General features: G+C 36.1%; 1 protein-coding gene across 1 annotated transcript in view; it reads left to right on the top strand.

The window, feature by feature from the left end:
• Positions 1-16,935, top strand: part of LOC128636281 (extracellular tyrosine-protein kinase PKDCC-like) — a 33,916-nt gene that overhangs the window by 11,149 nt on the left and 5,832 nt on the right. The window contains exons 5-6 of the mRNA XM_053689319.1: positions 115-216; positions 11,324-11,503. Of these exons, the coding sequence (XP_053545294.1) occupies positions 115-216; positions 11,324-11,503 (282 nt within the window). The remainder of the gene's footprint in view (positions 1-114; positions 217-11,323; positions 11,504-16,935) is intronic.

The following is a 16,935-nucleotide window of genomic DNA, read 5'->3' as shown; positions in this document are numbered from 1 at the left end:
CATTATCTGCAATTCCATGTCCTGACTTTGTCTGTCTTTTGGGAAATCTGCCCCACTGAGCTCTGGATAATTTATGATCATCACCAGAAATGTCTGGATGTGCTTTCTTTGTAGGTGATTTACGGTTTGGAATAAATGAAACCCTAGAGGCTTTTGAAAAAGTGTTGGATGTGTACAGATCAGGAATGTACATCCACAGACGGCGTCACATTAAAGGTTTGTTAGTCACACTCACTTGTATTAATATAAATAAATGCCTGAACTCTACATATTATCAATTGAAAGCAAAATTGTTCACTCCACCCTTAGCTAGTGACTCATTCTGAATTATAATTTAATTAAAGTTTAACATTTAGAAATTCATAAACACAGTAAAAATGACATTAAAGGGACATTCAAGTCAAAATTAAACTTTCATGATAGATTATGCAATTTTAAACAACATTCCAATTTATTTCCATAAAAAAAAATGTGCACAGTCTTTTTATATTTACACTTTTTGAGTCACCAGCTCCTACTGAGCATGTGCAAGAATTCACAGAATACACGTATATGCATTTGTGATTGGCTGATGTCTGTCATATGGTACAGTAGGAGTGGAAATAGACATAACTTGAAATTTGTCAGCAAAAAAATCTACTACTCATTTGAAGTGCAGACTAAGTGCTATTTCATTGTCTTGTAATCATGCATTTGTAAATTATACAAATCTACTGCATTTACTGGTCAAACATTTTCTGTCATGATTCAGATAGAGAATATAATTTTAAACAACTTTCCAATTTACTTCTATTATCTATTTTGCATCATTATCTTGGTATCTTTTGTTGAAGAAACAGCAATGCACATGGGTGAGCCAATAATATGAGGCATATCTGTGCACTCACCAATCAGTAGCTCCTGATCGTACCTAGGTATGAATGTCAACAAAGAATACCAAAGAGAATTAAACAAAAGAGATAATAGAAGTAAATTGGAACGTTGTTTATAATTGCATGCTCTAGTTGAATAATAAAAGAAAAAAATGTCCCTTTAAGGCTTGACATGCCATAGCAAGCACAAATTTTTATAGCACAACAATATCCTGTAATATATATAAAAAAACTTTGATAAAACCATTTTCTTTATATCTTCCTTTTAAAATGTTTAAATGTATGCTCTGTATGTCAGATAAGTGATCTGAAGTCTATAAATCTTAGTTACTGTGTTGCAGCAATTGTATTTCCAAGCATTGCTTTTGGCAAGTCTTACAATAGGGGTTAGTTTATGGACACTGATGAGCTTGACAACGTGTAACTTTTGGGAACTTGATGAAGGTTGGATCTGTGGGTAATCTGTGTAAAAAAATTAAATTTAAAGAAACATTTTGCTGATGTAAAAATAAAATACTATATTTCATTAGGTCCTTTTATTTTTAGATGACTTAGAGTGTTAAAGGGATACTAAACCCAAATTGTTTTCTTTCCTGATTCAGATAGAGAACGCAATTTTAAGAAACTTTCTAATTTACTCCTATTATCAATTTTCTTAATTCTCTTGCTATCTTTATTTAAAAAGCAGGAATGTAAAGATTGGGAGCCGGCCCATTTTTGTTTCAGAACCTGGGTTACGCTTGCTTATTGGTGGCTAAATGTAGCCACCAAAAAGCAAGTGCTATCTAGGGTGCAAACCTAAAATGAACCAGCTCCTAAGCTTTACATTCCTACTTTTTAAAATAAAGATAGCAAGAGAACAAAGGCTAATTGCTAATAGGAGTAATTAGAAAGTTGCTTAAAATTGCGTTCTCTATCTGAATCATGAAAGAAAAAATTTGAGTTTAGTGCCCTTTTAAACAGATGGTGAAAGTTACGCACATAATGAGCTCCCAGGCCTCTTCTGAGCTGCACATGACCGGTGATTGGTAGATACCTACATATTATGTGTCCTGATTAGCTCCCTTTATAGGTTTTAAGCAAATAGAGAAATAAAATGATCTAACAAACTAAAGTATTTATTTTTAGACACAAACAAAAAAAAAAAATTGGTAAATGTATTTTCATGTAAAATATGTTAGTCAAATATTTATAATGCATAATATAATGTTTTTTCATAATCACTTTAATTCTCAATAAAATAATAAAAACCGAAATCCATTTAGAGTATAAGTTGCTGCACATCCTTACAGAGTATTCTGCTGCTATAAATAAATGATGGCATTTATAAAATTCTGCCAAACCAAAAGGGAATAAAGGAGCCCTATTATACATTAATTGCACGTCATGTTAAATTGCATCTATTCAGTTATTGTTTGCTTACATTTTAATGTCAGAATATTTGAATAAAAAAAACAGTCTACCCCTTCTGTTAAAGGGAGGATTATTTAAATAGCCTTTAGAAATGTAGCAGAGAGGATTTGCATCATGGGATGCTGTATTGAGTACACTCAGATGACAAGAATGACACTCAAAGCTTTCTCTTGAAACCTAATAGCTTGTTTGGAAATCTTTCATCCCACATCTGGTCAGTGACTTTACACATATGAAGAGTCACTGTTATATTGTCATATAATGTGCACTTGCTCCCAGCTGGAGAGTGCTCTTTAAAAATGTTAAAGGGGACAGTGTACTCTACATTTAATTTCCCCTTAAAGGGACAGTATACCCTCATTTTTTCTCCCATTTAATTTGTTCCCAATGATCCATTTTACCTGCTGGAGTGTATTCAATTGATAGCTCCTTTTACTTTATTTCAGCATTTAAAATAGCTGATTTTGCCTCTGGTGTCCCATATTGGCTGTAGAAAGCTGTGTAAACATAGCTGGCAAAATAATTTACACTCCCAGTAGGAGGTAGGAGAGATAAGTAATAAAATGTTTATTTTCAATTGTTCTCTCTAAGGGTTGGATGATCTAAAGCTCTCTTCTCAGGCGAGATGATCTAAAAAGTCTCGTCAGTACAGCAAGGGCCCTCAAAGAATTTTAGAAACACAAATTTTACATTGAGAGATGTTTATCTCACTATTGAGGGATATATGAGAAGGAGAGACTCCAATATTAAAATATAACGTCTAAAAAAATAAAAACAACGATTGTGTGTGATTTCTCTCCATGGCGGCGAGTTTTTTGATCATCAGTCCCTAAGTATTGGGCTTTGGTTTACAGGCAAAGATAATATAAAGAAGCATATGTGTGTACATAAACTGATACAATTCAATCTGATCTGAGATCTCTTTCACTGCAAGCTCAACCCATTTTGATAGCTTGTGGTTTCAAAGAACAAAACCAGCTATTTAATATACAAATATAAACCTAAAAAAGCAATTTATCATACATTTTATACTCTGCAGCTGTTATATGTCATTGGATACAAATTAAGGGAAAAACTATTTTACGATACACTGTCCCTTTAATATTTTCAATGATGTGTTATACCAACTATATAGTATAAAATGTATGAGAAATTTCTCATTTAGGTTTATTTTTTGCATATTAATTATCTGGTTTTGTTTGGTTTGTTTGACACCACAGGCAATTAAAACGGGCTAAGCTTACAGGGAAATCAGGCCACTTTATACTATTACTTTTTATTAACACAAATTATTTCTTATGTTATCTGTGCCCATGTACCAAAGTCCAAGACCTAAAACAATTGAAAATCAACATTTTATTACTTATCTTCCCTAGCCCCCACTGGGAGTGTAATATCTTCTGTTGGCTATGTTTACTAAGCTTTCCTGTAGCCAATACTTAAAGGGATAGTCAAGTCAAAATTAAAATGTCAAATTCAGATAGGGAATGTAATTTTAAACAACTTTGCAATTTACTTTTATAATCAAATTAGCTTTGTCCTCTTGGTATTTGATGAAAGCTAAACCTAGGAAGGCTCATACACTGATTGCTAAGACATAGAAATGACCTCTTATGTGAGTGCATTTAACAGTTTTTCACAGCTAGACAGGGCTAGTTCATGTGTGCCATATAGATAACATTGTGCTCATTCCCATGGATTTATTTATGAGTCAGCACTGATTGGCAGAAATGCAAGTCTGTCAAAAGAACTGATATAAGTAGGCTATCTGCAGAGACTTAGATACAAGGTAATCATAGAGGTAAAAAGTGTATTAATATAAGTGTTGGTTATACAAAACTCGAGAATGGGAAATTAAGGGATTATCTATATTTTTAAACAATAAAAGTTTTTTTTTTGCATTTTCAGTATAGGTTGGGATACCATAGGCAAAAACAGCTATTTCAAATGACAAAATAAATGTAAGGGAGTTATTTGTAAACAATTTAATGCACTCTAGAAGGTAAAATAATTGGGAACAATGAGAGAAAATTGTATGGTATGCTGTCCCTTTACACCCTCAGATTGTAATATAAAATGTTTGATTATGAGCAGTAAACAAAAACACTTTGCAGTATACTTTAATACTTTATTTAGCCCCTTTTTGCAATTCCGAGAACAAAGTGCACATGACAGGCGTCACAGGCCTAACCCTGCCACATATCTGTCTCTAATTGGCAGTTTATCTTTTCTGCTGAAGCCAAACATACGGCTAGATTTGGAGTTTGGCGGTAAAAGGGCTGTTAACGCTCCGCGGGTTTTTTTCTGGCCGCACCATAAATTTAACTCTGGTATCGAGAGTTCAAACAAATGCTGCGTTAGGCTCCAAAAAAGGAGCGTAGAGCATTTTTACCGCAAATACAACTCTCGATACCAGAGTTGCTTACGGACGCGGCCGGCCTCAAAAACGTGCTCGTGCACGATTCTCCCATAGGAAACAATGGGGCTGTTTGAGCTGAAAAAAAACCTAACACCTGCAAAAAAGCAGCGTTCAGCTCCTAACGCAGCCCCATTGTTTCCTATGGGGAAACACTTCCTACGTCTGCACCTAACACTCTAACATGTACCCCGAGTCTAAACACCCCTAGCCTTACACTTATTAACCCCTAATCTGCCGCCCCCGCTATCGCTGACCCCTGCATTACACTTTTAACCCCTAATCTGCCGCTCCGTAAACCGCCGCCACCTACGTTATCCCTATGTACCCCTAATCTGCTGCCCTAACATCGCCGACCCCTATGTTATATTTATTAACCCCTAATCTGCCCCCCACAACGTCGCCGACACCTACCTACACTTATTAACCCCTAATCTGCCGAGCGGACCTGAGCGCTACTATAATAAAGTTATTAACCCCTAATCAGCCTCACTAACCCTATCATAAATAGTATTAACCCCTAATCTGCCCTCCCTAACATCGCCGACACCTACCTTCAATTATTAACCCCTAATCTGCCGAGCGGAGCTCACCGCTATTCTAATAAATGGATTAACCCCTAAAGCTAAGTCTAACCCTAACACTAACACCCCCCTAAGTTAAATATAATTTTTATCTAACGAAATAAATTAACTCTTATTAAATAAATGATTCCTATTTAAAGCTAAATACTTACCTGTAAAATAAATCCTAATATAGCTACAATATAAATTATAATTATATTATAGCTATTTTAGGATTAATATTTATTTTACAGGTAACTTTGTATTTATTTTAACCAGGTACAATAGCTATTAAATAGTTAAGAACTATTTAATAGTTACCTAGTTAAAATAATTACAAATTTACCTGTAAAATAAATCCTAACCTAAGTTATAATTAAACCTAACACTACCCTATCAATAAAATAATTAAATAAACTACCTACAATTACCTACAATTAACCTAACACTACACTATCAATAAATTAATTAAACACAATTGCTACAAATAAATACAATTAAATAAACTATCTAAAGTACAAAAAATAAAAAAGAACTAAGTTACAGAAAATAAAAAAATATTTACAAACATAAGAAAAATATTACAACAATTTTAAACTAATTACACCTACTCTAAGCCCCCTAATAAAATAACAAAGACCCCCAAAATAAAAAATTCCCTACCCTATTCTAAATTTAAAAAGTTACAAGCTCTTTTACCTTACCAGCCCTGAACAGGGCCCTTTGCGGGGCATGCCCCAAGAAGTTCAGCTCTTTTGCCTGTAAAAGAAAACATACAATACCCCCCCCCCCCCCCAACATTACAACCCACCACCCACATACCCCTAATCTAACCCAAACCCCCCTTAAATAAACCTAACACTAAGCCCCTGATGATCTTCCTACCTTGTCTTCACCATGCCAGGTTCACCGATCCGTCCTGGCTCCAAGATCTTCATCCAACCCAAGCGGGGGTTGGCGATCCATAATCCGGTGCTCCAAAGTCTTCCTCCTATCCGGCAAGAAGAGGACATCCGGACCGGCAAACATCTTCTCCAAGCGGCATCTTCTATGTTCTTCCATCCGATGACGACCGGCTCCATCTTGAAGACCTCCAGCGCGGATCCATCCTCTTCTTCCGACGACTAGACGACGAATGATGGTTCCTTTAAGGGACGTCATCCAAGATGGCGTCCCTCGAATTCCGATTGGCTGATAGGATTCTATGATGGAACAGCCAATAGAATGCGAGCTCAATCTGATTGGCTGATTGGATCAGCCAATCGGATTGAACTTGATTCTGATTGGCTGATTCCATCAGCCAATCAGAAAATTCCTACCTTAATTCCGATTGGCTGATAGAATCCTATCAGCCAATCGGAATTCGAGGGACGCCATCTTGGATGACGTCCCTTAAAGGAACCGTCATTCGTCGTCTAGTCGTCGGAAGAAGAGGATGGATCCGCGCTGGAGGTCTTCAAGATGGAGCCGGTCGTCATCGGATGGAAGAACATAGAAGATGCCGCTTGGAGAAGATGTTTGCCGGTCCGGATGTCCTCTTCTTGCCGGATAGGAGGAAGACTTTGGAGCACCGGATTATGGATCGCCAACCCCCGCTTGGGTTGGATGAAGATCTTGGAGCCAGGACGGATCGGTGAACCTGGCATGGTGAAGACAAGGTAGGAAGATCATCAGGGGCTTAGTGTTAGGTTTATTTAAGGGGGGTTTGGGTTAGATTAGGGGTATGTGGGTGGTGGGTTGTAATGTTGGGGGGGGGGGTATTGTATGTTTTCTTTTACAGGCAAAAGAGCTGAACTTCTTGGGGCATGCCCCGCAAAGGGCCCTGTTCAGGGCTGGTAAGGTAAAAGAGCTTGTAACTTTTTAAATTTAGAATAGGGTAGGGAATTTTTTATTTTGGGGGTCTTTGTTATTTTATTAGGGGGCTTAGAGTAGGTGTAATTAGTTTAAAATTGTTGTAATATTTTTCTTATGTTTGTAACTATTTTTTTATTTTCTGTAACTTAGTTCTTTTTTATTTTTTGTACTTTAGATAGTTTATTTAATTGTATTTATTTGTAGCAATTGTGTTTAATTAATTTATTGATAGTGTAGTGTTAGGTTAATTGTAGGTAATTGTAGGTAGTTTATTTAATTATTTTATTGATAGGGTAGTGTTAGGTTTAATTATATCTTAGGTTAGGATTTATTTTACAGGTAAATTTGTAATTATTTTAACTAGGTAACTATTAAATAGTTCTTAACTATTTAATAGCTATTGTACCTGGTTAAAATAATTACAAAGTTACCTGTAAAATAAATATTAATCCTAAAATAGCTATAATATAAATGTAATTTATATTGTAGCTATATTAGGATTTATTTTACAGGTAAGTATTTAGCTTTAAATAGGAATCATTTATTTAATAAGAGTTAATTTATTTCGTTAGATAAAAATTATATTTAACTTAGGGGGGTGTTAGTGTTAGGGTTAGACTTAGCTTTAGGGGTTAATACATTTATTAGAATAGCGGTGAGCTCCGGTCGGCAGATTAGGGGTTAATAATTGAAGGTAGGTGTCGGCGATGTTAGGGAGGGCAGATTAGGGGTTAATACTATTTATGATAGGGTTAGTGAGGCGGATTAGGGGTTAATAACTTTATTATAGTAGCGCTCAGGTCCGCTCGGCAGATTAGGGGTTAATAAGTGTAGGTAGGTGTCGGCGACGTTGTGGGGGGCAGATTAGGGGTTAATAAATATAACATAGGGGTCGGCGATGTTAGGGGCAGAAGATTAGGGGTACATAGGGATAACGTAGGTGGCGGCGATTTGCGGTCGGAAGATTAGGGGTTAATTATTTTAAGTAGCTTGCGGCGACGTTGTGTGGGGCAAGTTAGGAGTTAATAAATATAATATAGGGGTCGGCGGGGTTAGGGGCAGCAGATTAGGGGTACATAAGTATAACGTAGGTGGCGGTCGGCAGATTAGGGGTTAAAAATTTTAATCGAGTGGCGGCGATGTGGGGGGACCTCGGTTTAGGGGTACATAGGTAGTTTATGGGTGTTAGTGTACTTTAGGGTACAGTAGTTAAGAGCTTTATGAACCGGCGTTAGCCAGAAAGCTCTTAACTCCTGCTTTTTTCAGGCGGCTGGAATCTTGTCGTTAGAGCTCTAACGCTCACTGCAGAAACGACTCTAAATACCAGCGTTAGAAAGATCCCATTGAAAAGATAGGCTACGCAAATGGCGTAGGGGGATCTGCGGTATGGAAAAGTTGCGGCTGTAAAGTGAGCGTTAGACCCTTTAATCACTGACTCCAAATACCAGCGGGCGGCCAAAACCAGCGTTAGGAGCCTCTAACGCTGGTTTTGACGGCTACCGCCGAACTCTAAATCTAGGCCATAGTGACTGACAGTGGCAAATCATGTCAAACTCAGGATGGTTTCTGCAGAGATGATAAGATTAGTATAGTTTTCTAACAAAATGACAGTGGTCGTATGCTCCAGTAACAAGTCCTGGTTGGCTCCTTCAAATAAGGCACGAAGTGGGTGGAGTTAGGCTACTGAAAACATTTTTGCATTATGGCCGTTTCAGACTGACCTACATTGCAAGACTTCGGAAAAATATTATTACACTGGTTATTGTCCCTTTATAAATATTTTTTGCATGAAAAAAAGCCGTATGTTAAAGCTATTTAATTTGATTTTGAAATAAATAGTCCATAACTGGTTTGTGAGATTGAAGCTCATTGGCTGATGAGGAAACTGCTACAGCTCTATTGGTGGGACAGTGGCCAATCACAAAGTGTGCTTTATTTTATTGACTAAAATATCAAATAAATAGAAGACTTTTTCCATATCACTTTACTCCAGACTAAACATATTACAGACATGATGATTAGTGTAGCAAGAGTAATATACATATATGAGTCAGTGATTCGTTGGTGGCTGTCACATGATAAAGAGGGGCAGAGAAATAAAAAGCTAATTTGAATTTCAGACTATTGCGTTGTTCTTTTAGTATGCATTTGTTAATTATGCAATGCTTTATTTAATGGTCTTTTAAATACAGCAACTTCTGAAACTGTCCCAAATTATGCGGAATTGTCACAGGTTGTGAGGTCTGCCTGTTTTTACTGCCCTCAGCGTCACTGGACAAAGCAAATGTCCTGTTTTTTAGGGACTGTCTCAACTCCTCTCAGGATCCATGACTCCACCTTGCCCTGTCTGTCACACAGTGCCACTGCCCACAAGACCCTCCCCTCCATGCCCCAGAAAGCCTCTGGCAAATGTTGTGATGTATGATATAGGGAGAAGTCAAAATTCATACTAGTCCTTTGCAATTCCTTACTAGTTTGGACTAGTGGTAATTTCCATCCCTGTAAATAGTTTGGTGGGAGTAAAGATATAACAGAAACCTTCATGTATACCATGCATTTAAAGGGACAGTATACAACAATTTTCATATACAAGAGCAGACACTCTCCCCTCCCTCCCCCCCCTCCTCTGCATATGAAAAGACCCTTTACACAAACAGGAGCAAGCTGGAGTAGGTAGACAACAGTCTACTTCTAAAACTTTGGGGCTTGGTAAGGAGTCTAAAAATCAGCACAATGTTTTTTTTTTTTTGTTTTTTTTTTTAAAAAGCAAAACTATACATTTAAAAAAAAAAAAACCCTGTATGGGCTATATAAATGGATAATGTACAAAACAGTTATGCAAAGAAAAATCTAGTGTAGAATGTCCCTTTAAAGGTAAGTAGGTAGACAACAGTCTACTTCTAACACTTTGGGGCTTGGTTAGGAGTCGGAAAATCAGAACAATGTTATTTAAAAAAAAAAAAAAGCAAAACTATACATTTTTACAAAAAAACAAAACAAAACAAAAAAAACTGTATGGGCTATATAAATGGATGATCTACAAAACAGTTATGCAAAGAAAAATCTAGCGTATAATGTCCCTTTAAAGGGATATTAAACACCTCACTTTTTTTTTTCCTGTTCCCTAGATAAATTTGCCAAAAAGAAAACTGCCTAAAACAGCTATTTGATTTATAGCACTTTGCAAACCTAAGTTACAGAATTTGCTTTTTGGCCTCTTTAGGGAGTGTTAGATAATCAAAAAATGTTTACACAAAGGTAAGAGGCTCATAACAAAAATCAGTGGTATACTGAACCCAATTGATTTCTTTCGTAATTCAGATAGAGCGTGCAATTTTAAGCAACTTTCTAATTTACTCCTATTATCAAATTTTCTTCATTCTCTTGGTATCTTTATTTTAAAAGCAAGAATGTAAGTTTAGATGCCGGCCCATTTTTGGTGAACAACCTGGGTTGTTCTTGCTGATTGGTGAATAAAGCCACCCACCAATAAACAAGTGCTGTCCAGGGTACTGAACCAAAAATTGTCTGGCTCCTTAGCTTAGATGCCTTCTTTTTCAAATAAAGATAGCAAGAGAATGAAGAAAAAATTATAATAGGAGTAAATTAGAATGTTGCTTTAAATTGCATGCTTTATCTGAATCACAAAAGAAAAAATTTGGGTTCAGTGTCCCTTTAAGAGTAGCACTTTAAGGAATTAAAAAAGGTAGGTGATTCATGGAATAGGCTTTCTGCAGATGTTTTAGGGTCAAATACAGTAGAGAGAGATAGTAAAAAAAAAATCAAGAATATCCATTATATCCAGCTAGCTCCCAGCCCCCTAAGTTGACCTAGGTATGATTTTCAACAAAGGACACAAAGATAACTAAGCATATTAGATAGCAGAAGTAAATTGGAAAGTCGTTTAAAATTGTATGCTCTAAATAATTTAACTTTGACTTTAGTGGCCCTTTAACTTAATAATTTTTATTCAGCAAATATTTAATTTGATATATATATATACCTCCATACACTTACCTAACCAACAAGGAACATATGTCAAATACAACTTATTTCTTACTAGTAGTTACAATCACATTTGCTATGTATCATGTGTCTGTAATTTTTACCTAAATATTCGAGTGATATCAAACTAGCTGTGATCCTCTTAGACTGGTTATGGTTTCTTCCCATGTAATAATGGCCACGCGGGCTTTGTGTTACAGATTACATCATGGTGAAAGGATTCCGGCTGGATGACAGACAGGATGAATTCCGGTGCTGGCCCTCCTATAACCACATGGGGTGCCTGATCTCTGTGCACAACACAAATGAGGCCGCAGAGTTTTGTAGCAGCCATGCGGCGTGTCAGAACTTTGTCATCAGTCAACACAAAACATGGACAGGTGAGGCATATTTACCTTTTGATTAGTGAACAGCTGTGCTAACCCCATAGCCTGCTGGGAAATGGAATTTTATTACAGACTTTCTGCCATGTGTCTAGCAGTGGTGTATTTTTTGTGCTGCAGCCCCACCTCTTAACAATATCAAATGGACATTAAACACTAAATACATTTTATATGCATAATATGGAGGTTATTCCCCACCTCCCCCTAGTCATGAATTCCACCATGTTGAAATCTATCTTTTACTGCATGCCAGTGCTGACCTGTTTGCACATGTGCAGTAACTCACCTTCAGTGACCTGCAGTGTAACCTAGGTTCCAAAATGGCAGCCCCCATGATTAGAGGGAGGTGCATGAAATGTATTTAGTGTCTTTTTAAGGTTATATTTGCTTCTTATATTTCTCAGTCACTAGATGTCCAGTGATCATTGATTAGTAATAAAATTAATAAATTAATGATTTGGAGTGCATAGGTGTGCGGAACCATTACCCATGGAAATATGTGTCCCTTCTTCTTGCTGTTTTACTTACATAGCTATCTGGCGACTCCAAAATATGACCCCCTACTGCCCGGAGTACCCTACATGTGTCATATGCTTCCTATATCAATATTTCCCAAGAAGATGTGTAAAAATACTGAATTCTAATCAGTTTTTTTGGTCTCTCTATTGATTTAGTAAACGGGTAGTTGACAATATTGTTATAAAAAACTCTTTCCTAACTAATGGGGAAAATAAAGACGAGAATGGTCTGCCAAATCTCCAGACACATGAACTGGTCAAAAAGGGATGTTTACTTTTAAAGGGACATTGTACACTAGAGTTTTATTTCCATAAATGTTTTGTAGATGATTCATTGATATAGCCCATACAGGGTTATTTATTTTTTAAAATGTATAGTTTTGCTTATTTTTAAATAACAATGTGCTACTTTTCAGACTTCTAACTAAGCCCCACAGTTTTAGAAGTAGACTGTCTACCTACTCTGTGTAAAGGGTCTTTTCATATACAGGGAAGAGGGGAGGTGGGGAGTGTCTGCTATTTTTGTTTTCGAGCCCATTTCAGTGGGTGTCCGAGCCTTACCTTTAAAACAGTGCTAAAATGGGAGCTTCTAAGTAAGTTTTTAAAACGTTTTAAACTGAATTTTTAGATCAGTATCTGTGCATATTATTCTTTATAGTAGTGTCTATTACATGCAGTTATATGAAAATGTGTCTCAACTGTCCCTTTAATATATAATGATGTTCCCAATGACATCTCCATAAGCAGACATCCTGAGTTTTAAGAAATTGAATTATTAATGTATTAATGTGTGTTAGATTTCTCATTAAAAAATTTCAGCTGTTAAACCAAATTTAAATTTATAGGGCTAGGACAGACAGTATCATATAAGTCAAATTTGAAATACACAGAAGTCCATTCAAATTTGAACAGAGGCAAGATTTATCATGGCTTTTATGACTCTTACTTTGCATGCGACCCCTGTGCCCATCTCGTACATACTAGTGCATGTATCAAAGTATGTTAGTGCGTCACACACATTTTTCATAAAAACTGTGATAATTGACAAGCACTTTTGCAAATTAATGTATATTGCAAAATAATTCTATGCAAATTTGAAATGCACTATTGTACGTTGCAATAATGATTTTATGTCACTTAAAGTCATGGTATTTGTAGTTTTATAGCACTAAGTAGCTCATAAGAATAATTCTTAGGATAATTATTTATATAGAGAAAAAATATATTTTGTTTTAATTGATTAAATTTCTCAAATTTTTCTCTGACCCTGTTAAGTCCCTTAAAAAAATGTGGTCCTTCGTGAATAGGTTGGACCCCCATGTAGGAAGAGGCAGAGCAAGGTTTGTGGCTTGACACGCTTCATATACAAGCAATGATTATTCTTACCCTTAGGGGTTTCTTTAGTAAAGGTCATATTTTTTATCTACCATGAGATAATATCATTTCCTGCTTTGTGATTCAAGAGGTTGATTCATCAAGTGTTGGATTTTGTTGACACGTTTGTGATTTTAGAGTAAAATAGCATGTAGTGTTATGCTACGGGAGATAAATTGTTTTTGATGATTGTATAGCCCAAGGCTGCCAATTAAACCAGAGAGCAAGAGTCTGTAATGCGATTTTAATTGTTATTATCTATCCCTTATCTGATCCTTAAACCTCAATGGTTTTGTAACAACATGTTAAAAGGTTAAATAAAAAATCTTTGTATGTAAGTCAGTCCTTGTGCTCCCAATAGTGGTATCTAAACGTTTCCCCCCCAAAAAAGCAAATAAACAACAGCACTAGAATAAAATAATTGTCTGCTACTCACAGATCATCTCAGAAGTTTGTTGAATATATCAGGTGTCTTAAAAAAAAAGACCAGTTTGTGTTCCTTATAATTAGCTGAGCATGTCTCTGTGCCCACGGTCATATGTTTCTGTTGAGTTGACTACACAGGTAGGTTGTGCCTGACCATATGGGATGGAGGTGGTGAAGGTCGTTGCTAGATGGTAGTGCAAAAGGGACCTGCATGGTTGACAATTTTATTAAAGGGACTTATAATGCAAGAATGTCATGCTCTACATCAATGTTTGCATTGCTAACCCTAGATAATTGTGTTTAACCTTTGAAAAAGGGGTTAAACACGTAGGTAAAGACATGCTCTGTAGCTGTAAGCCTTGCATCTCCTGCATAGGGCACAACAAATGATTGGAGTGATTGTATGACAGATGCTTCTGATTAACTGACCATACATGCCCTGCTCAATAGCTGCAATGCTTACAACCCCCTGAACAGGACTTATGTGTTTAATTCCTTTGCACATAGTTATCTAGAGTCAGTGATGGCAAAAGAACATACTTTAACAAACTAGAACATGTCATTTTTGCATTAGAATGCCCCTTTAAGCCTCCTACCAACATGGAACACGAGATGAAACATACATATACATGGCACCATTAGTTCTATGATCAACCCTGTACACAGTATATATAATTACATTTGACTCCCAAATGTAAATGCTTTAGGGTAATGTTTCTTCCCTGACAATAACCCATCATGTTCAAACAATAATAATAAGTTAAATTATCTTATAATACATACGTGACTTTAGAGGGATACAGGTGCTTGCACCGGGGTCTTTTCCTTATCCAGAGTGATCATGGAGGGTATTGCGCAGAGCACATCTAACTTAGCAACCGGCCCCCGGTGTCCCAGTTGTGCAGAAGCAAGGACCAGAGCTGTGTAATTTTCAATACATACAGTGGATGCTGTTCACTTGCCCAGAACCCAACAGACAGGTTCCCAAGCTGGGAACATTATCTGCCCTAAGCATGATAAACCTCCCAATAAATTCCAAAAAAAGTCTAGCAAGTATATGAAAGAGCAGAATTCAAACACACTGAATGCATGGAAAAGGTTACATTGACATTAAAAATAACATAAAATTATTTGTGAAAATTATGCTGCAGAGGTTAAAATGTAAGAAATTTGCTTTTAAGGTTTATTTGTGTATATGACTGATTTTGTGTTGTAAAGCCACAACCTAATAAAATGGATAGAGCTTGTAGGTATAATCAGATATCATTACTTTATCACATTGTGTACATAAACATGCTTCTTTATCTTATATCTGTCTGTAAACTAAAGACCAATACTTGGAGAGAACAATTGAAAATTTACATTTTATTACGTTATTTTTTCTATACCCCACTGGAAGTGTAATTTCGTCTACTGGCTGTGTTTACACAGTTTGGCCTTAAAGGGACAGTATAAACTCATTTTCATATAACTGCATGTAATAGACACTACTATAAAGAATAAGATGCACAGATACTGATATAAAAATCCAGTATAAAACTGTTTAAAAACTTACTTAGAAGCTGTCAGTTTGGCTCTGTTGAAAAGGTAGCTGGAAAGCCCGCTGCAAGTGGGAAATATCAGACACTCCCCCCTCCCCCTTCTTTTGCATATGAAAAGACCCTTTACACAAACAGGAGCAAGCTGGAGAAGGTAGCTGACGGTATTCACATACAACTTTGGGGCTTGGTTAGGAGTCTGAAAATCAGAGCAATGTTATTTGAAAATAAGCAAAATTATACATTAATTAAAAAAAAAACTTTATGGGCTATATAAATAGATCATCTACAAAACATTTATGCAAAGAAAAAAATGAGTGTATAATGTCCCTTTAATGCTAAAAACTTTCAGGATAGGAGGGGATACCACAAGCTAAATCAACTATTTCAAATGCCAATATAAGGGTAATGGAAATTCTTGTAAACAATTTAATACACTCCAGCAGATAAAGTGGATCATTGGGAACAAATTAAAGGGGAGAACATTTTTGAGTGAACTGTCCCTTTAATATCCATTTTAACTATAAAAAAGCTGTAAAAAATGTTAGATTCAACACAGAAAACTGATTTGTTTTTTAACCTTGATCACTCAGAAGATTTCCTTTGTTTTTGCCTTTCATAATATCTGGTTTTGGAAACATACTAACTCTGCTATACCACTCTTTATTTGTTCTTTTTGTGTATCTTATTTGACAGCATTCTGCATATATATTTTTTGTTATGTCTGCGTGTTTGGAATTGCTGCAGAGTAATGAGCTGAACATGATAAATTAACATATAATCGAAGCTGTATTATTTCATTCCTGCTTTGCACTTAAGATTGTTATCCAGACAGCTTTTTTAGCTGCATTTTGGTTGCATGACGTTTCTGGTAGTTTCTTGCAAAGCAGCAGTTTGGTTATATTATAAACTCTTTTTATTGTGTGCCAACATTTAATATGCCACAGGGATTATAGTGCTGACAAAATCTTAAAATTCCTTGTATACAGGAAAACTCCGTAAAGAAATACCTTGCATGAGCCTTGTGTCCCTTTTGGGGAAGTTATTGAATCTTAGATAAGGAAAGTTGATATCTTCAGTTAAATGAGCAGATCGCAATCTTAAGGCAGTGGTCCACGTAACGCTGTTTGCATTTACCCTACCCATAGGTTTTTTAGGGACATTGAATCATATAAGGCTTCACAGATACATTCAATTTCAAATTCAGGACAACAGTTATTAAAGTTATCATAATGAAGGAAGACGATATTGGACCTTGAGCCAGTATTCCTTGTACGCGATGTAGGTGGGGGTATAAAATATGAGAACACACATATACGATGTGCATATTTAAAGAGAAATTAAACACTAAATACATTATAGTAATCTCACTTTTACTGCTTTACAGTGTTGATGTGTTTGCACATGCAAAGCAACCTTCCTTTAGATACCTGAGGTAAAACCTAGGTTACAAAATGGCGGCACCCATAATTAGTGGTATAAATGTATTTAGGGCTGGATTAATGGGACAGTATACAACAATTTTAATATAACTGCATGTAATAGACACTGCTATAAAGAAGAATATGCACAG

This window comes from Bombina bombina, chromosome 1 (assembly GCF_027579735.1).
Source record: "Bombina bombina isolate aBomBom1 chromosome 1, aBomBom1.pri, whole genome shotgun sequence".
NCBI classification, from domain to species: domain Eukaryota; kingdom Metazoa; phylum Chordata; class Amphibia; order Anura; family Bombinatoridae; genus Bombina; species Bombina bombina.
This window is presented reverse-complemented; position numbering and strand designations above follow the sequence as displayed.